This window comes from Copidosoma floridanum, unplaced genomic scaffold (genome assembly GCF_036245765.1).
Source record: "Copidosoma floridanum isolate Cflo_tuat_1 unplaced genomic scaffold, Cflo_Japanese_pri ptg000033l, whole genome shotgun sequence".
In the NCBI taxonomy this organism is placed as follows: domain Eukaryota; kingdom Metazoa; phylum Arthropoda; class Insecta; order Hymenoptera; family Encyrtidae; genus Copidosoma; species Copidosoma floridanum.
Genome location: NW_028321910.1, coordinates 2,607,407 through 2,630,467, shown reverse-complemented (window position 1 = coordinate 2,630,467; position 23,061 = coordinate 2,607,407). Strand labels below are relative to the sequence as shown.

Here is a 23,061-nt window from a genome sequence, read left to right as displayed (position 1 = left end):
TTCTCGGCGATGCCTCTGCCAGGCCAAGATCACTAGCAGAAATCGAGCAGGAACGCTGAGGCCAGTAGGCGTCCCTACCGACAGTTTTTGAAAGATGAGATTACCGGTATTGGCCTTGGTACCCCTGAGTCCGGCGTTGCCTGCTATCCTAGTAGAACCAGGAAACTTAGCACCAAGCACAGCATCGGGAATAATTTAAGCACAGCCGCAAAAACAACAATCGCAGGAAAACAAAAACTGAGAAAACTCCAAAAGACGCTTCTTACGCAGGAACAAAACAAAAATGCTTCACGCGCTCTAGCAAGCCCAAGCTTATCTTACCTCTTCGCTTTTCCTGTTTTCCTTTTTTTCCTATCTCTCCTCTTCACTTTTACTCTTTTCTTTCTTTCCTTATCTGTCCTAGCCTACTGATGATGGCTCGACGGTATCTCACCATCACAATGTGCTGCATTAATTTCTTGACACCTAAGATCGCATACGTTTAAAGAATTTAAAGTTTTTCTTCTTCTTTGCCTCCTTTCGATACTAGGGATTGTTAAAGCTTTGATGAGTCTTATGGGGTATATTGTTTCAACTCTGTTAAGTTGTTATATATTTGTTGGCAAGGTAGTTTGGTGTTTGAAGGCCCTAAAAAAGACCAACAGGCTAACCCTTTTTTGACTGAATTTCCTAGGAAACGTAGCTATCTGGATACGTCAGGGTAGTCTTCTTTGGGCTACTATTGTAGCATCAAACTAGTTGGGAGAAAAACTACAACACTAGACAAATAATTTTTTGAATAAGTTGTTAAAGTAGTTAAACATTAGATGGCTGTACATAGAAATGATGTGATTGATGGTTAATTAGGGAGCGTAAAGATTCATGATTGCCCAGAAAAGGGCTGGAGGTAATTTTTCCAGTGATTCTTAATTATTATTTTTAATGATGGAGAGCCAGCTGCAGATAGCCTGACTTTTATCCTTAAATTCCTTGCATACAAAGATATACTGGAGGAAGGTTTGCCGCTGGCCAAAAAATATCTCGTCTTCGAGTCATTCCCTAGACAACAAACGGCTCACTGCTTGTTGGGGAAGTCGGCTTGAGGAATACCTTCTGTAGGTTTGCCGTTAGAATGAACCACTGAGGAGAAGGCTGATGAAATTCCGACTGATCTGGCTGTCCAAACTTCTTTGGGTTATTTTTGCTGTCTTGCTGTTGTACCACAAGATGTTCTGGTAGCACAAGGTTGGTTAGAAAAACAGCCATGGAACTTCAAAGTGCAAAAGCAGATTTTGCTGTGGCTGGACGTCTCCTATTATTGCACTGGATATGTTGGCAATCAGAGTGCCCATTTTTTCGTGGTAGTCGGGAATCTTCGTGATTTAGAGCGGAAGTCAACGTGAATTGCTTGTTCTTGTTAGAAGAGTGCGATCTGTAGACAGGTAATGCAGCAGCATAACTAAAAATTCTGTTTATGATGTACTGTCAGTGAACAACTATGGTAATCGACAAATTTTTCGGAGATATCATAACCATACCTACTTACTTCGATCGCAGGTAGCTTTGATTTAACTTTGACGCCACCTAGTGGATCCAACTAAAATAAAGTGTAAAGCTAGCATATTTTTGCAATACTTATAGCTTATTTATTGCTACAGTTATTAATTAAAAAAAAAAGCGAAAACTATACAAAAACCATATAGAAAGCGTAAAAAATCAGTGTAGGAAATTTCAGAAAAATCGGTTAAGTAGTTTTCATGGTTAGCCATGACAACGGTTTTTGGGTCTCTGCTATATAAATATTAGTGGAATGAGAAACTTTACACGAAAAATCGTGTTTTTGTCCCTAATTTTAAAATGAAAACTTGTTTTGAGGCACACCATTAGAACGGGGCTTATTATACTTGTAACGTTGTAAACTATAAAGGAAAAAAATTGAAGACTGGTATCAGTGGTGGTGGGACCATTTTCTGCGATTAACATACTACTACTTTATCTGTAAATATCATTTATAAGTATAAATGACCTCAACCTTATGAATCACAGAAAGATGGTGTCACACTGCCACCACCACTAAAACCTATGTTAAAGATCATTCCCTCATCCTCCATAACATTGAAAGTAAAATGGGTGCTATTTAAGTGTGTCTAAAAAAATTTTTTTATTTGAAAATTAAGGACAGTCAGAATTTCTTGTGCATCTTTTATTATTTATCGATAATAACATTGGCACTTCTACGTACTATCTACAACAAAAGTTTAAAGCCATTCTACTACAGTCATACTGTCAATAAATACTCAAAATTTCGTACAAATTATCATAAGTCATTTTTTTAACATGTAAATTTTCTTTTAGTACGCATGGATAAGATTTTTGTATTATTGGAATGTTTTTACCTTGCTCAAATAAAAGTTGGGATGATGAGGAATTAAAAAGAAAAAAAAAATTTAATTTACCGCCATGAATTATAAGTTGCAGCGATTGAAAGAAGAGAAACGACAGTTACTGAAAGAGTGATGTGGATGTTTGCTAAATATGTGTTATTTCTCTTTACACCACTTTAACTTTCAATTGGATGCTCCACATGGTAGAAAACTTAGTATACTCGACAGGGCTTGATCCTGCATCTTTTATTTGAGGAGACTTTCTACCTTTTAAAAAATGACTTACAATCTTTACACTAAAGTTTGACAAATAAGGTCATTACGAATCTGTGTTTGTAATTTAAGCACTGGTTACTGCACAAAAGTTCAAATAAATCAGTATAAGACTTTAAAAATTTAGCAAGGGCCTAATGAGAAGTATCATTTGCATGATCATAAGTTGCAAGTTCTCTTTGTAAAGAAATGAAAAAAACTACAGGCTTATAGATTGGGGTATTTTCTTTGCTATGAGCCTTTGGAATAAACACCTTATCATTGTTTTTTTGATGTTACAAAGTTTTAAAATATTTACTTATACGTTCATAAATCATAGTTTTTTGCGTATGTATATACCTCAAATGCACGAAATCTCGGGTTCATTGAATTGAACTTTTAATTTCATTTAAAAAATATAAATCAAAGAATTAGGTTCTTTAGGAATCACGATAAATATAGATGATGATTGTCTTAACTATTAACTAATAAGTATGAATAATGCTAAGAAAAAAAAAAACCTTTCATCATTTTATGTTTCGATCAATTACTGTTTTATTTTAAATAAGTTAATAATTTATTTACAAAACAGTAATGAAAAAAAAGTTTATTGGACATAATCTGATGTTAAGATTGAAAAGAATTAGCTCAAATCTGCCTTATTATTAGAAACAAATGGTTTACTGCTAACATTTTGAGATGATAAAACTCGAAAACCTTCGTGTCCATTTTGTGAGCTTGTATTAAAATTTCTTCGCTTATACCAGCTTTGCAAAGTTTTTTTCCACTTGATAAAATGTCTTTATATTCAAGCAACGTACGTTTGATGACCAGTTCTGACATTTATCTTTGTTATTCTTGTAAGACATAGTTAACAGTGCATGTTTTTTCTTTATTATGTTGGAAGTAGTTGCTGTTACTATCAAAAGATTATCTAAGACTTTTATGCCCTCAACTGCTTTGTAAAGGTTTTCTAGACTGGTAGCTTCTACGTTATTGTTAACTAAAGCACTGATTTTGAAACTGTTTTTTTTGGAAAGGGTTTGTGGTAAGTATTATTCTGAAAATATGTCAAGAATCCCAAAATCCTTTTATAGTTTTTTTTAAGTTCACTCACCATATTTAATTAATTTACTAAATGCAATAGTCAAGAAACACAAAAGCTATAAAAGAATTTCAAGTACTGTGTGTAAATGATTGAAAAAGGTATTCAGGCATTAGCACTGACTGAAATCCATAATGAGTCATTAGTACAATGGGTTTTAAACTATTAAAAAATCAATAAATTTTTTAACATTATTTGTAAAACTAAATGTTTAATCTCAATTATCATGTAAATACAACTGACAATAAATGATATGCAATCCCATAGATTTTGTAGAGATATTCTCTGTATTAACTGTGATGGTGTTATGTTAATATAAAATATATAAGATTCGTGGTAAGCTGCTATCTAATACAGAAAGTTGTTTGGATAAATAGCGATGATACAATTACAGCTAATTTTTAGTTTACAAGTATATATCCAGTATTTTGTGCTTAATATCGAGCCAAGATATTCCCAAATCAAAAATAACTATATTACACTCTGAAAAATCTGCACTCTCTCCAATAAATTTACTTCCTAGGGGAGCTATCAAACGTGAAACATCGTTCAGAGAAAAACCAGATTCATATGTCATACCGTCTTTCCTTGCATTGCTTGCACTTTTTGTGCTCCTTTTTTTCAAGGAGAGCCTTTGTTTTCTTATCTAATACTATTTCTCTGCTTCTGGTGAAACTTCTTATGCGATTATTGTTTTTGTCTGAATACTGTGCAGAGTAAGCGATCAGAGCTATTAAGTTTGGAATAATTGAGTAAAATTGCCCAATATTTTTTGACAGACTGCTGCGCTGACTCCATAAAATATCGATTCTGAAAAGCGTAGTAACGCGTTTTCGGATTTTTTTTCGCTACAATATTATTCATAGACTTATTCGTCTGTGTAAAGCCACATTGAGCAAATTTTTTCGCTTTATTAGCATACTTGGTGAATAGTGACATTAACAACACGTAAAGATCAGAATTGGACAACCACTGTCCGTTCGGTAAATTTCCAAAAATGTAATTTGGTGGATTTGGTTGTGCAAAACTTATCTCAGTAGCAAAGCACGACTACCGGTCCCAAATAGTTGGAAATGTCTATAGCCGCATGAAAATTTCCACCTGACAGATGTAACCTCGTCGTTTTCACTGTTTCAAAGAGCCTGGTGTGCAGAAGGCCATATTCTACTTTCTGACAAGCAAAAATGAGCTTCCCTATAAGGCTGACTAGCTCAAAAATCTTGCACTGGGAGCGCTTCTCTGCGTGCTGCAGCAATTTTTTCAATTCTGCTTTCCTCTCATTAAAAAGGCTTAACCAGTAATATTGAGAGTCAATGAGGAGGCCTAAATACTTGGACCGTTTGGAGGGCGTTAAGTTACTCTTGGTAAAATTTACCATCAGCTTAATAGATTCAAGAAGCTTCACCGTGGTTAGAATGTTATATTGACAGTCGGTTTTGGAGTCCCCCACACACCAAAAATCGTCAAGGTAACACACTGAGACTAGACCTAGCGACCTTAGCCTCCTTAGAAATGGTTTAAGGAGTTTCGTGAATGCGAAGGGGGCCGGCGTCAGTCCAAATGATAGACACGTGAGCTCATAGATTTGGTTTTTGAACTTGAAGCGTAAGTAAATTTTGTGTGGAAGAAAGATAGAAATAAAAAAATACGTGTCCCGCAGGTTGATGGTGCCCATACACTGGTCTCATAACAGAATTTTTTCCACTACTTTGATGTTTTCTAGCTTAAACCGATGTTTGAATAAGCATTCTTTTAGTCCCATCAAGTTCAAAATAAACCTAAAGGAGCCATCCGCTTTTCTCCTCAAGAAATAGGTAGAGAGGAACTGCCCTCTGTGCAGCTTACACGTCGTTACAGCACCCTTTCCAACTAGTTTGGCAATTTTTTTCCTCATTCTGTCCGACTTGCCTTCATCGTTAAAGCAAATGACTGGTGGCCTCGACTGTGTTGGCCGTTCTGAAAACTCTAGTCTGTATCTCGAGACGCATTTGAAGGTAAAAAGATCCATGGTAAATTTGTCCCACATGTCCTTAAAATGAAGCAGCCTACCCCCCAGTTTACTTACATTTTAGTTCTTTTGTTGGGGTTTTGTTTGTTTCCCCTGCCTCTTTGAGCTCCCCTCTAGTGTCTCGAAAACCGTGGTTGGAAGCTGGGGTCCATCATTTGCGGGTAGGCGAGGGCTCTTTGTGCACCTGCTGGATAGAGAAAAGAGCTGTTCCCCTGCAGACTCTGAGAGCTTGAAGCCCATAATAAGTTGGAAGCTTTCTTGAACTTTTTTGTCGGAGGCGGTCCACAGAGTCTATTGGCCACTAGATTTTCTTTGACTTTGTCTGTCAGCTCATTTCCAAACAACAGCTTCGTTAGCTTCGTTGGTAGCAAAGTCTGTCATAGGTCTACCTTGACCGCGCTTGTGATGGCTAGTTTTCTTGACTTCGTCTGGCATCTAGAAAAGTCTGCCAAGAGAGCACCTGCATCCATGAGGCATTAAAAAACAACTGAAGGATCTGGCTCTTCCTCCTTGGTAAGAGTTTCCATGGCTTTGCTTACTGCGGCTAACGCTCTGCAAAGCCAATCTCTGTTGGAAGTTAGCGTAATTATCTTTCCTTTTGAGGTCTGACATACTTGGCGGAAGAACGCCAGGGTTCACCTCCAGGCTCTAAAAATCGGACAGGCTGGAGTATGTTTTGAGCAGTTTGTCCTGCACCTTAGCATCTATGCCTCGCTTGAGCGTATGTTTCCATCGTTTAGTTATGTCCTGATTAAGGACTACCATCTCGAAGGGAGGCCCCTCGGGATTCTCGCCAAGAGCCGCTGCAAAAATTGGATCTAGCGGTTTGGCTTGCTTTTTATCGTCCTGATGCGTATTTTCTGTCTCTGCAAGGGAAAATTTATTTCCAACGTTATACAGAGCCTGTAGCTAGGACCAGTAGCGTCAAACAATGGTGAATCGCTACGAGGGCACATGTGCACATATCTCTCGCATTTGTGAGCTGTGGCGTGTACACATTTGTGCATGTGTGTGCTCCTATTTAACCCTACATGCATATAGAACCGTGAATGGGGTTATGTGTAGAAAAAGAGGGTTAGTAAGTACCTGTGCCGTCTTCTGTCTCGTTGACATTTTCATACTCGAGCTTGGAAAACTCTGATCCCTGCAATGGTGGCGATTGCAACACTCTGGTGGATTCATCTTCGAAAACTTTGCCATCTGAAATTGCTAGCCGTCTTTAAAAAACCGCAAACTTTGGGAAGACAACGAAATTGAGACCAGAGCATGGAAGAAAAAGCTCTGCTTGTAAACGCTAGTGCACAAGAAAAGAGAATGACGCAAGCCAAAGCCGAAACCGAAGCGCGATGGTGGTTGGATACCACGCGCGCGTGCCATCGGTGGCAAAATCTTTAGTTATGCTCTGAAATATTGTGACAATAGTAGGGGAAAGGGGTATATAATTGTAATATCGAGAACGAGGCTTCTGATGTATAGTTAATAAAGAAATAGGTGATGATGAAGAAAAAACAGATAATTTTACAAAAGTCAAAGATGAGTTAAAGAAACAAAAACGGGTAGATGAGATAATGCAACTCGTAGACACAGCTGGTTGCAACCATGAAGAGAAAGAACATGTGAGGAATCTAATTGAGTCAAACCCTTATGTACTTGGCCTCAACGGTGAGCCTCTTAAGGCAACACATTTGATAAAGCACCGAATTATAACGACGTTGGATAAACCCACCATGACCAAAAAATTCAGATATCCTTCAGCACTAAGAGATCAAATAAAAATGGAAATAAAGAAAATGCTCAAACAAGGGATAATTAAACCCTCCACCTTCCCGTATAGCTCAAATATCTGGATAGTGGCAAAACAACCAGGACCAAATAACGGAAAAAGGGTAAGATTAGTCACAGATTTCGACTGCTAAACGAGGTGACAGTGTGTTCATGTTACCCGCTACCGTTTCAGAGCGACATACCAATATAAAAAGATGCCAATGGGGTGAAAAGACTCGCCCAACACATTTCTAAGGGCTATCACACTGGCACTTGTGGGACTATAAGGCCATGAAATAAAAGTGTATCTCGACGACATAATGATCTTTTCCCCTGACCTTGAGAAACATGGAAGACGATTTATAAAACTATTAAAATGACTGGCAGTGGCGTATCTCACAATTAAATCTCAGAATTCCCAATTCTTGAAAAGAGGAGCAGAAGTGCTAGGTCACATTATAGGCAATGGACAGACAATGACTGACCCAAAAAAACTCGAAGCGGCCAGAAATTACCCTTGATCAACAAACGCAGAAAAAGTAAAACAATTTTCAGGGTTCGTTGGCTACTATCAGCGATTCATCAAAAATTGTGCACAAATTTCCTAGCCTATATCAAGTCTTCTATAAGCGGACACTGCATTTACATTGGGTGACCAAGAGGAGCAGGCGTTTAAGACTCTCGTGAACACACTGTGCAGTGGGACTGTATTCATCGCCCCAGACTTGGAGAAACCTTTTGTCGTCCCAACAGATGCATCAGATTACGCGATTGGATCGATTTTCAGTCAGGGAGAAATCGAAAAAGATAGACCGTGTGAGTACGCGTCTCGTTGTTTGAAAAAAAGCGCGCTCCGCTACCCAACATGTGACAAGGAACTACTGGCAATTGTATTTGCAAACAAGCAGTTGAATCCATATTTATACGGACGCAAGTTTACGGTGGTGACAGACCACGAGTCACTCCAGCCCTTTCATTCATCTAAAGAATCAGACATTTGTTTTACCATACTTGAAGCGGAACTGAGAGGGTATGAGTTCGAAGTTATATACCACCCGGACGTAAACAACAGACCACCCAACGCATTATCACGAAACCCAGTACTACAAGAGGGGAAAGTGAATCCTGAACATCCACGCCAAGCGCTAAATCAGCTTGCGGACGAACAAGAGAATGCAGAATTAGCCGATAGTGACGGACCACTGGCGCACACATTTAAAGTGCGGGCAACTCGTAAAAAGAGAATCCAAGGCTATTCAAAAAAAAAAAAAATTCATGGCACTGACTCAGAAAACTCAAATGGTATAATCCAAAAAAAACACTACATCGTGGTGAAAATAGTAAGAAAAGTTCAGATATGAGCACAGAAGGTCAAGAAGATGGCGATGCTGACTTTGTATCAGAGGAGCCTTACGAAAAGAATTCACCACCACTACAACCGGCAAAGGGTCGAAACCAGTGGAAAGTACGAGAAGTTGCAGAGAAAGGAGAATTAACTTCACAGGAAGCAGCAGACGAAAAATTAGGCTACATTAAGAAAGGGCCAGGCTTTTGAAAAGAGATAACCACCACGAGCACACCAGCAATATTAGAACAAAAAGAGAAATTACGAAAGGCACGCAAACGACAACTTGACACTTTGCATGGACAGAAACGAAGTTTTTCAGCTACGCAAGTGACGACTAATCTGTCAAAAGAAATGATAATAGCTAATTGTGACACACCATTACAAAACACTACCAGTAATAATCAAGAATTAATTACAGAAGAACAGAAAGCTGATACAGAACGAGAGAATGAAAGCATCAAACAAGCAAGAAAATTTTCAATACGTCAACAAGAAGAGCCAAATAACATGATTTATTAGAGGAAAGATTCGATAAAATATGGGCTCTAGTAATAATTGACATTACAAAGCGAAATTTAAAAGGCAGACCGGAAATGAGGAAAGATATGTGGGAACCAACTGAGGTTAGAACGACAGGCGAAACAGCATTACACACTTTAGCAGACGTAGATAAAAACACATATGACAAGAGAAATATTGTCCAGGTGGAGGAAAATGAGAACGTGACACGAAAAGAACGCAATGAGCGCTGAGAAGTTTTACCCCAAGATAAGTGGCTAGATTATTTAAAGGATTATAAATGCGAAGGAAAACTTGCGATTGCGCACAACCCGGTAGCACCCTGACAAAAATATCAGAAATACCATCTGACCCACCCAGAAACTGTTTGTTTTACAGCCTTATATGGTTATACAAACTGGATATCTTAACTGCGGAGTTACGAACAATTCTGCCCAACTCTAATTTATTGCAAAAATGCAGAAAGCCGGAAGAAAAAAAAAAAATTTTGGAGTCACAGACAATGTACGGGAACAGCGATTGCAATTTTCTGTTCTCTTAAGAATTCAAAGGAAACATTTGTGTGCATTTTGCATTAACCAATGGAAGTTATATTTACACTTATTATATTGCTACGACAGACAGTGAATTAGGCCATTTGCATCTAGAAGGTGTAAGTGAAAATGCACATTACACGCCTCTCACATAGGCCTCCAGCGCGTTACATACGCAATATGAGTCAGGAATAGAGCCACCGAAAGACCATAGCAGTAGTGAGAGAACTGAGGAGAGTAACCATAAGTCTAAGCTAGACAAAACAGTAGACAGAGGCAAGCGAGGAAAGGAGAACGAAAGTCATTCAGAATAAGAGGAAGGCACTCCGGGAAGAGCAGTGGACACAAGTGAGCATACGGAAAAACAGGGAGAGAATGGACAATCCAGCAGTAATGATGACAGCAATAGAAGTACAGTAGAGGAAGAAATAAAACAAGCTGACGAGTTGAATTACGCGCTTTGCGAAACAGAGAGCGAAAACGAAGCCAACACGATCATATACTCACCATCAATGAAGAAATATAGAGTGTGCAGAACACGCATACCAACGGAAAGGCCACCATGGGCACCAAAAGAAGGGGCAGATCCACCTCTACTATACAAATTGAATAGGGTTGAGGGCCATCTATTTAAAGACTTAGACAATTTAGCGCTTATGACAATAATAGAGGCAGAACCCAACACAGAGGTAATAGACGCACTGCATGAGAGAGGATACATTAATTCGATACGTATAAACAGCGAAGAGAAAAGCGTAGGAGAAACTAAAATGATAAACATAAGAAGAATAAAAATTATGCACATGTATGCAAAAGAGCATTTTGAAGAAACGGCGCTTAAATCCAAGATTAAAAAGTGTATTGAAGCACTGAAAGGAGTAATAGTAACAAATCAAATAAAAACGATCGGGATTGTTAGGGACCTAGCGATTCTCAATCTAACTCCGTGGGGATACGTTGTCGATACCTTTAAAGAAATATTCAAAGATATTTAACTAGCAGCAGTGTCCTACACGAATACCCTAGTAATATCACCAACAGACCAAAGATTTAAAATTATTAGAGAATACTACGAGGCAGCAATAGGCAGACATAGAGGAATGAATAAGACATACAACAGGATCAGACAAGTCAAGATGAGATGTTAGACAAGTCATTCTTGGATGCACATCAAGCCAAACAAAAAAACTAGTTCAAAATAAAACGAAACAAGCAATGCTCATCAATGATACACCGAGTAGATCGTTCGAAAAAATTTTTGTAGAATTCTACGGGCCCATCAGTAAACCTTCAGCAAATCAGTACACACTCGTTTTATCTATGCAAGACTGGCTGATGAAATTTATCATCCTTGCACCCGTAAAAAAAGTGACACCCGAAAAAACTGTCACAGGGATAAGAGGTAAGTTTACAATGTATTTTGGGCCACCAGAACATTTATTATTTATCAGATCGAGGCACTTATTTTATAAATAAAAGCATGCAAACTTTCTAGGTTGTTTAAGCTAGACAAAATGGGCAGTACAGCATTCTACCTATAAGAAAGCGGTGCCATGAAACGTATGCAACATATTTTTATGGAGTACGTCAAGGCCTACGTAGAACAAAATGATCACTGGGACGCACATTTACCTATGTGCATGCACTCATATAATACCACGGACCATCAAAGTATATGATACTCACTGCATGAACTCATTTGTGCACAAAGAGCGAGAACACCATCCAGTATCAAACTGCCACCTAAGGGCCAAACTTCGAATCAATATTTTAAAGAGCTAGTTGAGATTTTGACGAAAATGAGAATTATCGCAGCAATTAACCAAGTTTAGGTAAAGTACCAATTGAAATACTACTACGATCGCAAAATAAATACAAGATATTCCTTGGAGGGAGAAATGGTTTGTGCTAAAAGAACCATCGAAAGATAATATGATTCGCAATATAAGGGCCCGTATGAAATAACAGGCATTAATCATATCAACAAAAACGTAAAACTACAGAGAAGTGACGAGATAAGAATATCCCACGTAGATAAAATCAAAAAAGCATGTATGGTAAAGGCACCACCAGAGAATGTTAACAGTGCGAAGGGCACGAAAGAACCTCCTTAATTATCTGATTGTATGGAAAATTTTCGCGGCCCCTGGATGCAGTGCGAGAATATGACAAGAAGAGAGGGATTAATTAGGTTTACGATAAAACTTTTTTTCGCGGCCCCCAGACACACCACGAACTAAATATTCATATACGTTAGACTTAGATTTACAAAAAAAAAACAACAACTATAATGGGAAGGTACGCTTGAACAAAGCATTAATAACATTACTTAATTGTAATTTGATATAACGTAAATGAAAAAAAAGCAAAGCGAATAAGGGGCGCGTGTGGCACTTTCTAGTAAGTAGACATACTCAATGGGAGTAGAATTGACTCACAGGCCAAATGTACAAATTATGGATGGTAGAGACGAATAAAAAGAAAAAAGTATACGTATAGGCTGACATATACTTGTAAATTAAAATAATTTTATCCTTGAATACCCAATTGACTTCATTATTGTAAAAAAAAAATTTTTAGCAATCATTGTTAGGTAGAGAGGAGCATGGAGGAATGATGAAAAATAAATAAAGCAAATTCAGGAAAAATAAAATTATTTTTTGAAAAGGCCCACAAGCCCACATCGAGTATGAGAAATTAAATCTTCTCTACTTCCTTTGTTCTGTCGTTGACCATCAGGAACAATCCCACTCCTACAATCATGATGTGCTGATAACCACAACACCTGAAACGTCACGCATAATCGTCACGAGATATAGAATTGACTGTCATGTCTAAAATAACGAACAGCCCATTCATCGGACCGTCCACCTTAAAAAGAATAATCAACCACACTTAGCGTGTGGCAGTGTTTCCTTAGAACTAAGCTGTCGAGGACAGCTGGAAAACCGTTGTGGGATCCTTGAACACCTCTGGGGTAATAATACAACGTTACCAGCCCACCTTCGTTCAAACAGTGGCGTCGTTACAGGAGAAAAGGCATAGAAATCTACAATAACCAGTAAGCCTAAAAAAAAAAGCAAGGGTACTTGTAATCAGTAAAGCCACTACCTACACAATGAAGTTGTGCAACAGCGCACGTGGGCTGCTCCTAAAGAATTGCGAGACAAAGAGTCTCATGGTGCAAAAAATCATGTTGTCACATGAGCAGTGTCAAAGCTTAGCTTCAGAAATTCAGACGACGGCGCTAGCGCCTTAAAAAGCGCACTTTCTTTACAGACCAGAACAAAAAAAAGATGAACATAAAAGTTTTGTTGTTGAGGGGAAAAATAGCGAGATATCAACGGACGAAATCAGCAAATGCGTCTATGGCGTGGCATTGAGAGTAAAAGCAAACAAGAAATATCCATATAATCCCTATTCTCAACCTTATTATGTTAGAGAAAAGAAATGAGGAGTAGCAGAAAAGCAAAGTATCAGAAAATGTGAGGATAGAAACCCTAAAAAAATGTACGACACAGGTATAAACGTAAATGAGGAATACATTGCTGTAAAATGATTCTTTTTTTTAATACATACATCCAAGCTCGTCGCTATCAAAATACAAATCAAATGTAAGATAACTGATCGTTGAACTATCTGACTACACAGTCTTCTCCAATATGTTATATGACTTCGTAGGCAAGATGGGGTGCACAATATTATAACCGACCACATACTTAGTAACCGACTCATACGCACCCGTAGAGCCGATGTAAAATAAGTAATGACAAAAAAAAAAACACATCTGCGATGGAAAATTTTAAAACGTACAAAAAGTACTTACATAAATAAAAATTATAAGTAGGCAATAATATTTGCATAAGAAGAAAAGCAAGATAATTAAAAGATACGTTCATTATACCATACTTTATATGTGAGAAGAGAGTCACACTTGCAGCTCAACGCTAACTGAATCAAGGGGATATATAAGAGAAGAGGTAAGATACATACGGTAATATAATTAAATAAATAGCTATCTATGCGATATAAATAGTGTTAGGACAAGTATTTATCACAGAGACTAAAGCACGGGCCCGTAGGCAGAAATTAGGGTGCGCTAGGTATAGCTACCAGCTTTATGTATTGCAGAGCACACTTGGAGGTACCAGAACAGCTACAATGATCGATAACGCAAATACAAAATAACTTAAGATTAAGCGTGGAAAAGATTTGTCCACTGGCTACAAACAGCACGAATTGGAAAATCGTACGAAAAATAGACTTATCATTTCACCTGTTGCTAGAATCCAAATTAGAAGCGACATGCAGGCAATTGTGGAAAAAAAATGAACTACTAGCACCTGAAGCCACTCAGAGGTCCAGACTAAGATAAAGACTACGCCATTTTATACAGAATTTTACCCCTACCGATAAAACAGGAACGCCAAAACAGCTCAAATACTTAGGCCTACATATAGACAGAACACGGATACATGGCCATAAATAAGAAGATTAACACATACATGAAAATAACAGTTCTCGAAGTCTTCAGCTGTAAGAAATTACGCGAGTTATTTATCTGCGATCATACGGAACCGAAAATAGAGATAAGGCAATATCATTCGTGTGAAGCACGGTTTATAGTACAGTACAGCATAATCGATTGGAAAGAATGTTCAGTTAAAATTGTTGAACTGCAAGAACGTACTGGGCCCAATCCCATGCACTTAGCCTTTGAGCTTTTATAACAGTACAAGAGGAGCCACTGTTTATAGAGTGCTATGGCTCAATCCATAGAACAATTTTACTTAACGGCACGGGCATTCACGACTTAATACAGGCTGTGCCGCTCACAACACGAAAATGCGCATAGCAGCTCCGTTAAATATAGATAAAAAGCTAAATACCACCTGCTTTGGGATGGCAAACATGAACATCAATGAAATATTAGAAGAACTAGATGGAACATTGGAAGATAAGGGGGTTTCAGATGGTGTTAACACGCTATTAGCACGAAGGAAGCTTAATTTAATTAATAAACAAGGGCACTCTAGGACCAACCCGCTAATGGATGAGACATCCTAAGGAGAGATTATTAAAAAGGCTCATGGGCTTGCAGAAAGTTAACAGACACGAGAAGGAATTACAAGTTTTAAATTATTTGTTAACCTTATGGCAGGACTGATAACCGCTGAAATAGGATTTCTCTTTCTAATGTATATGTGCTTTCTCCATCGGGGGGCCTTACTACTGATATGTTATATAATGTTCACAGGTAAATAAAGAGCTCAAAAGAAAGCACGGTAATTCGCAGTAATCTGAACTGCGCCGACAGCAGAAAGTGGAGCAGAAAGGTGACTGCAACCCTGTAGATAAATACAAAAACTACTGTTGGCCATGACACAGGATTAAAATTCTTAAGACAACGAGTATGAGCACCGGGAGTCACTCTACTGTATTGGAGGGTGCAGTCCGAAGGACGACACTAGAAAAGAATTTTCTGTTTTGAAAAATATGTAACATCGGGATATTTGTTTTAAATTAAAAAAAAAAAAAAAAGAAAAAAAAACTAAAATTGAAAAGGTAGTTGTAGCTACAATAATAATAATACTAATGATAAAAATAAGCAGACGAAAGTAAGCACCAAGAGTTGCTCGACTATATCAGGGGGCGCAGTCCGTAGGACGAGACCCAAAAAGATTCTTTTTTCACTTGAATACTATTGATAAGAAGTTTGTACGGAATTTTTGTTTTTGTAAATAAGTGTATGCAAAAGTTAAAATAGAATCTACAATGTAAAATAACACCTAATGTAAAGTAGTATTAAGCAAATTCTCATCTCTCGTCAATTTTGTATATAATTGTAATGCAAGGCAAGCGTATACACAAACAATATTGTTATACACTCGACACACGATGAGAGGAAACTGAATAATTGGAGGAGTAAAAACATTAATGTGAAGAGAATAGTAGTTCCCGATAACTAAATGAAAGAATGGGTGTAAGTAACTGAACTTGATTGGCAACATTAACAACAAGACACAGAACAGTATACATACATACATAAGATTGCAAGCAAACACACAGACTCTATATAAAGTAAAAAGTCAGCATCGTTAACGACAACGACATTGTGACTTTTGACGTGTAACGTACGATTCTATAGGTGAGACTCTACGCTCCTTCTCCTTAAATCTCGTAACAAGGGGCCCTAGGGCCAAGAGAGGAGAAAAGCAAGCAAGGAAAGAGTCTTTTGAGGGAGAACATACATGACTAGCCATCGAGGGAAATACACACGCTATTTTGCCTGTGATCACGGTAATTCGAATAAAGGTCTTCAAAATAACAAGTGTTGGTCATTCTCGTAACGCACCTCCTTACCAATATTTTTCCTACGTAACACATGACTTATTTCCGTTATTCTCATAACCTTATGACCCATATTGCTTAGAAAACCTGTACGACAGAATGAAGAGGCTGTATTAAAAAATACACATGATGCATACTGACAAAAAGAAAGATTTTTGCTATTTAAAAATTTAAGTATAAAAAACTGAAGAAAATAATTTCGCACTCATCATAGTTTTATCTGTTTTTCAACTTACCTCGCACTACTCCCGTGCTACTGGATTAACATTTTTATAGATTTTGAACCCGTGTACGAAACTTAAAAGACCTGAAAAAATTTGCTCCTATATTTTGACTTTATTGTAAATTTATTATTAAGTTTGTCAGAAAATTTGAACAATATTTAGCTCCATAGTTTTGGTTTCAAAAATCTTTTTTTAATGATTATAATCTTTATTTTCTGTTTATTCTACGTGGTATATATTATAATTAGAATTGAAATTTTATCATTTAGTGTTTGTTCTTTAGTTTCAAATCAGTGTACAGCTTATTTTTCTGATTTTAGTAACTATTTTTTAACACAAATTTTTAACTGAGTTAATTGTTTCTAAGCTTTCTAAAGTGCATCATTTCTTGTATTTGTTTTTGTTTTTATTAGTTGTGTTACTGTTACGGTAATAACTTTTATACCAATGTAAGGCTTCTAAGTGTTAAACTCTTCATTTTTTTTTTTCTTAAAGCCTTTGTCTCTTCTACAACAAGTATAGTATTATTTTTGGTCACACTTCTACTTTTTCTGTACAGTTGTCTTTGTGTATGTAAAGTTTTATAACTGTTCATTTTGGTGTTGTTTACGAAACATCAACAAGATAGTAAAGTATTAACTGTGTAGAATGCTCATTGGAATAATTTATGGACACCTGTTTTAGTAACCCGCGTGAAAAGAAGGAAACTGCTGTAGCTTATCTTGTTTTAATGACAATAATAATGATTATAATCATAAAAATTACTACAATACTAACGATGTCAATAAAAGCACTTATTATCACATAATAATAACAATAACAATCTTTTTAGAACAAATTCTATATTTTAATTTTCTATTCTATTACTTATAGGAGTACAAGAATGGTGGGTACTTTGTCCAGTGGCTGGATAAGGCGAGCTCTATTATTTCTTGTCCTTGTGACCGGTACCCTTCTCATCGCAATGTTTACCTATTCACCATCACTCGTGTCTTTACAGCCTTTTATTGCTCGCAGGTAAGATGTTATATTAAAGTAATGTCACTGAGAAAATCAAGCAATTCATTATAAGAATGATGTGGTAACCATTACTAAGGAATATAATATTTGATCTAAAGTGAATCATTATGCCTTGATTATAATGAAGGTAACTTTGGGGAGTAGTTACAATTGTTAAAATTATAATGCTGTTAACAAATATTAAATAAATGATGATGTCAATTAAATAATACTGTGATTCAGTTATCAAATCAGTTCCAATACTACCTAGAGCATAGTTAATGTTTAACTTTGACAAAAATACCCGGGAAATAAGAAAGTATACTGCTTTATTAAACCTAGTCTCTTTAGGCCTTAATAATCCTGATATCTATTTCATGAAAAAAGTAGAATATGCTTTGATAACCTTAAAAAATGGAAAATATCTTTTCACATTCCTATAAATTCAACAAATTTTTAATTTCCGTGAGATATGCAGTAAACAAAGACTATACAAACCAGTGGATAGTGGGTGCTTGGATACTCAAGAATAAAGTAATACTTTGATAAAATTATATGAAATACACTACAATTATAAGTATAAAAATACCTTTTATGGAACAATATTTTGTACAAAGGTGGTGTAATTATCGTATAAATAAGTATATCTACGTTAATTAAGTATGGTTTCAGTTAATAGCTTTACATTAAATAAATTATCGATCATAAACAATATTTTAGGGCACAATTTAATATAAATAATATACAGGTTAGCCAGTACAAGATTCTCTGCCTTTATTGAATCTTTCGATTATTTAAAAACAACTTCTTACTGCCTACGCTAATAACATTTTTAACATCACATTCACACTTTCATTTTTAGTCCATACTGAATACTCAAAACATAATTGTATCTCAAAAATTAAGAAGAACCATCCTGTAGTACCACTTTGTTTAACAGAGTAGTAGTAGTTTATGCCAATGAATGTCTTTTAAAGGCATTTATTACAGAAAGGTCTTTTTAGACCACTATTGTTCACATCAAACATTCATTTAAAAGAGTATGAAAAATCCAAAAAAAAAAAACTTGCTGATCTTTTAACTGCATTCTTTATTTAATGTTTAAATTTAAGAAATCGCAATGAAATATTTAATCTTTTGGAAAAATGGCGTACAATTGCATTAACACGATTTGTAGAAATCTGCTAATTTTTTTGGTATTAAGGATTACTTTTAGATGAACCTGGTGAATTTTTTAATAGATGAACAAGTAGGTTCTTGAGTGAATTTCAAAGAAGAGGATTAAATATGCGTAAGAGCGTGTTTGTGAGTACATTTACGTAAAAAAACAGTTGCCAGATTAGCTGCTTATATTTTCACCACTCTCACTTCTCTGAACTTTTCCCCCGGTAACTACGTCGAGAACATCCTTTTCAGGAATAAGAAAATTGTGAAAGAATAAAATACAATAAGAATCAACTATTGTAGATATTTTTACAGTACAAAAAAATTTTTTTTAAGTTTTGAAAATTTTAAAAAATCTAACAATATTAAATAAGCAATTATTCATTAATTGTAATAGTAACAAATTAATAATAAGTTGATAAATAATTATTAATGCACAGGAAAACCATTCTGCTAAAATATACTTATTTTTAAGTTTTCTAAAAAAAAAAATAAAATAAAAAAATTTATCTTATACAATCAATTATTTATTAATTTTTTTTCTAACTTGACCAAACAAATAAATGAACAGTAAATAAGGATTAACATAAAAAATAAGTTGCGAGCTACAACATAATATGCAGTAATTTAATTTGTAACGTTGGGCCTGCTCCAAGCAGAGTTGGTAAGGGCCTTGGCTAGTAAAAGACATAGAGTTCATAAGATTTAAAATGTGTGGTGTTATGTTGTGGTGTTATGTGGTGTAGAGAAGACAAGAAGTACATTGCAGTGGATGAGGCACAGGGGAAGAATCAAGCCAAACCCACTTCCGTCAAACTTTATCTCAAAGTGACCAATCTGAAATCGTTGAGTTCTTCTTATGCATAACGCGCCTATAAAAGTGTAAATTCAAAAATAATTTATTAATTACGATTTGCTGAAATCAATCGACAGCTAATGCTGAGCATAGGTGTCTGCAGAGAGATACAGGTCTAATGGATGTTTATCGTAACACTGCTTCTTCACCTGAAAATAAAAGAGGGCGCTAACACAGCGTTGAAAAATCTCGTCTGCATACGTCACCTTTGTCTCTTTTACACCTCGGGCTTCTTCTCTAGGGAAAAGAGGGGATTAGCGCAGAAGTTATCTTTTTCTATGGGGAAAATTGTTAATTCATTACTAGAAAATATCTTGTCTTCCTTTATTTAATCACTTAACACTAATACACAGTATCTTTTTACTCTATACACAACACTATGCTTTGCATCGTCCTCTAGACTGCACTGCAACGACTCCGCCTAGCACCACGTGAGCCGTGAGCGCTCGTTCACCATGTTATGCTCATCCTGGACCAGACGGGGCTTCTGCTCGTCCTAGACCCATGCTAAGATACACATACTTACACCTCGTCTACAATCTTACACACTACTGTATTCTACTGATCGTTTCTTTCACTGTCTATTCTGCCCTACTCGCTTTTGCTCTCTATACTCGTACACTTTCTCCCACTTTTTTCTCTTCTATATATCTCATATGCCTGGTAAAACACGCGAATATTGGTGGAACTCCTGTACTTGCACCTCATAGTCTCTCGTATCCCTTGTCTCATCTACTCACGCACTATGTCTCACTCTCTCCCTCTTTCTCACTGTCTACGCTACTCCTGAAAAACTCTCTCTCTTTCTCTCTCTCTCTCTTTCTCTCTCTCTCTCTCTCTCTCTCTCTCTCTCTCTCTCTCTAGCCTCACCTCCTGGTAAAACTTCCACAAGTTCAACCTAGTGTGATGTCGTCTAGGGTCCTAGACCGGGTCATTCATCCTACGAATTCGCTCTTTCTCGTCACTCTCTCTTACCCTTTTTTTCTTGTCCAAGCTGCGGCCGTAGTCCTCGACCTGAAGACTTTGTCGTCCTGGGAGAACACAGTCACTGCTAGACTTCCACACGCACTTCTCTTCTTCTCTCACTATTTTCTCATTCGCTCTCTCTTCACTTCTCTCTCCCTCTCTCTGTCTCTCTGTCTCTCTTGCCACGAAATCCGTAAAAACCGCTGAAACTCTCGCCGCTCGCACTTAGATGCTTAGCTCGAGACTCTCCTCAAGACTCATTCGCGATCTCTTGCTTGAGCAGCAGCCGCCATCGCTGCTGCTCCCTCGTATTTTCCTTCGCAGTCATTCTCGACATAGCAGCTACTGTGTGCCCTGGTAGTCACGTTCACATTGTCTTGTCCTTTCTCGCTGGCACTGCTTTGTCTTTACGGCTTAGCTGGTTATCCGTTGGAGTCCTCTTCTCCTTCTCTCAGCATATATACAGCTACCAAAAAACAAATAAATTTGAAGAAGCTTCAAACTAATTCTCCATATAAATACGTTGCATTACCAAGAGCATTTCAGAACTAGGAGGCCATTTTTGCATTGTTACAGTATATCATACATGACGTTATTGCTAAGGCACACGTGCAATAGTTTAGGTACAAAACTTTATCCCAAAGGTATATCGCGACTTTTTAAAAAAAAGCCTTTCATCTTTGAAAGATATTAATGGGACCTTATTTGTGAGCACTTAGCCTCACAAATAACGCTTTATAAATTTAGTTTTACAATAACTCACAGTCTATTATTATTAATAATTACGTATTTTAGTATACTTTTAGCAACAGTAAAATCTCGAGCCTTATGCACTCATTAATTATATTCTATATATATGTCATATGTATATATATTGATTCTTTCTAATGTGTCGATTAATTTGATAAATTAATTTTCATTTATTTAACATTTGAACATAATTTTCTTATCAAATCCAAAATAAGTGGCCTTACAAACCATTGAAACAATGTTTAACTTAAAATGTACGTATACAATGATTTTACACTGTTCATTTATTAATTAATTGATTATTAGTATAATTATTTAATATTTTAACATAATTTTCTTATCCAATTCGAAATACGCACCCAGAAAAACCATGAAAATCATACGTTAATCGATTTATGATTATAAAATAATCTTGAGTTATTTAATAATTAATTTGTTAAAATAATCATATTATAACTTAACATTTTAACATAATTTTCTTGTCAAATTTGAAATAACCTTGAAAACCACTAAAACGATATGTTACAGGATATATCCATATGTTATGATCTTACATAATTTATTTGTTATTAATTTATAAAATTATTATATTAATACAATTATGTGACATTTAAGCATAGTTGTTTCTTCAAATTCGAAATGAGTGCCCTTAAAAACCATTTGTACGTTCTGCAACTCTATTGTATATGTTTATTTTAGTAATTTACTTGTTTATTAAATAATTCACTCATGAAATGCATTAAATACAAATATTTAATACGTTATAACGTGCCTTATCTATCTTTATCTACATAACAATGTTTATGCTAATTAAATTTTTTTTTTTTAATTATCATTTAGAACATATATTGATTATTTGTAAGGTCAATTGAACAATTTAATAATTCAAGACTGTGTTTCCAGTAGCATACTTAATGTAGACAATAATAATTATAGTAGTCGTAACACCTCAATACCCCTGTGGTTGAAATGCTTGGCTATCAATCAAAAGGTCGTGTGTTTAAATCCCAGTCGCTTTTTTTTTTTTTTTTAGGAGAAAGAAACTCCCAGCAAGCAACTTCCGTTTAATGGAAATCTGTCGTTTTTAAAATTCCAGCCCCCCAAGCACGTGACTTAAAGAACTTCTTTGTAATAAACGTTTGAAAGTAAGTTACTTGTGCACGTGCTCGCACGTTTGTGTGTGTGTTTGTGTGTGTATGCACGATGAGCACGGTAGCTTTGTACGGTTCTAGCGAAATATTATGTTTTGAATAGATTATACAGAGTATACGAGGGCTGCTGCCCTTAAAAAAAAATCTACTTGTTAACAGGTACTTACAGTTGCTATGTTGGTATATTCTCTCGATCACGAAGGATTCAGGAAGCGTACATGCTGAGACCAGTAGGTGTCTCTCCTGATACTGCTAAGAAGCCGTAGTTCTTGGGGTTGACCCTGGCCCGATTTTCTCGCAGGGGCTTTTCCACCACTCACGAAGTCTGACGTTTGGGTGACGAGGTTGTCACACTCCTAAAGTAATCGCTTTTACTAAGAATACCACTGGAATAATACCAGAGTATTAAAAGCAATAAATAACTCTCTTAAAATCATATGAAACAAAACATATAACTTTGTTAATTTGTGGCATGAGAATAAGGCAGCAAAATGTAACTCAAAGATAACTATGGTGGAAAGTAAAGCATATGACAGAAATTCATGAGCACTATAATAAGAAATGTGTGGCTAGTAGTAGTATAAAAATTTAGTGGCTGAATACTAAAGAACGACTGTCTAGTATTTTTTCTGAGGCCTTTCCGATCGGGCTCCACAAAAATCTCAATGAACTTAATCACAAATAATCTCTACAAGTTTCATCAATAAG

The 23,061-nt window shown here is 36.3% G+C and overlaps 1 protein-coding gene across 1 annotated transcript in view; it reads left to right on the top strand.

Annotated features, from left to right (window-relative positions):
- fdl (fused lobes) overlaps window positions 1–23,061 on the top strand; it is a 414,401-nt gene that overhangs the window by 66,965 nt on the left and 324,375 nt on the right. The window contains exon 2 of the mRNA XM_089597549.1: window positions 17,341–17,484. Coding sequence (XP_089453675.1) covers window positions 17,351–17,484 — 134 coding nt within the window. The 5' untranslated portion in view covers window positions 17,341–17,350. The remainder of the gene's footprint in view (window positions 1–17,340; window positions 17,485–23,061) is intronic.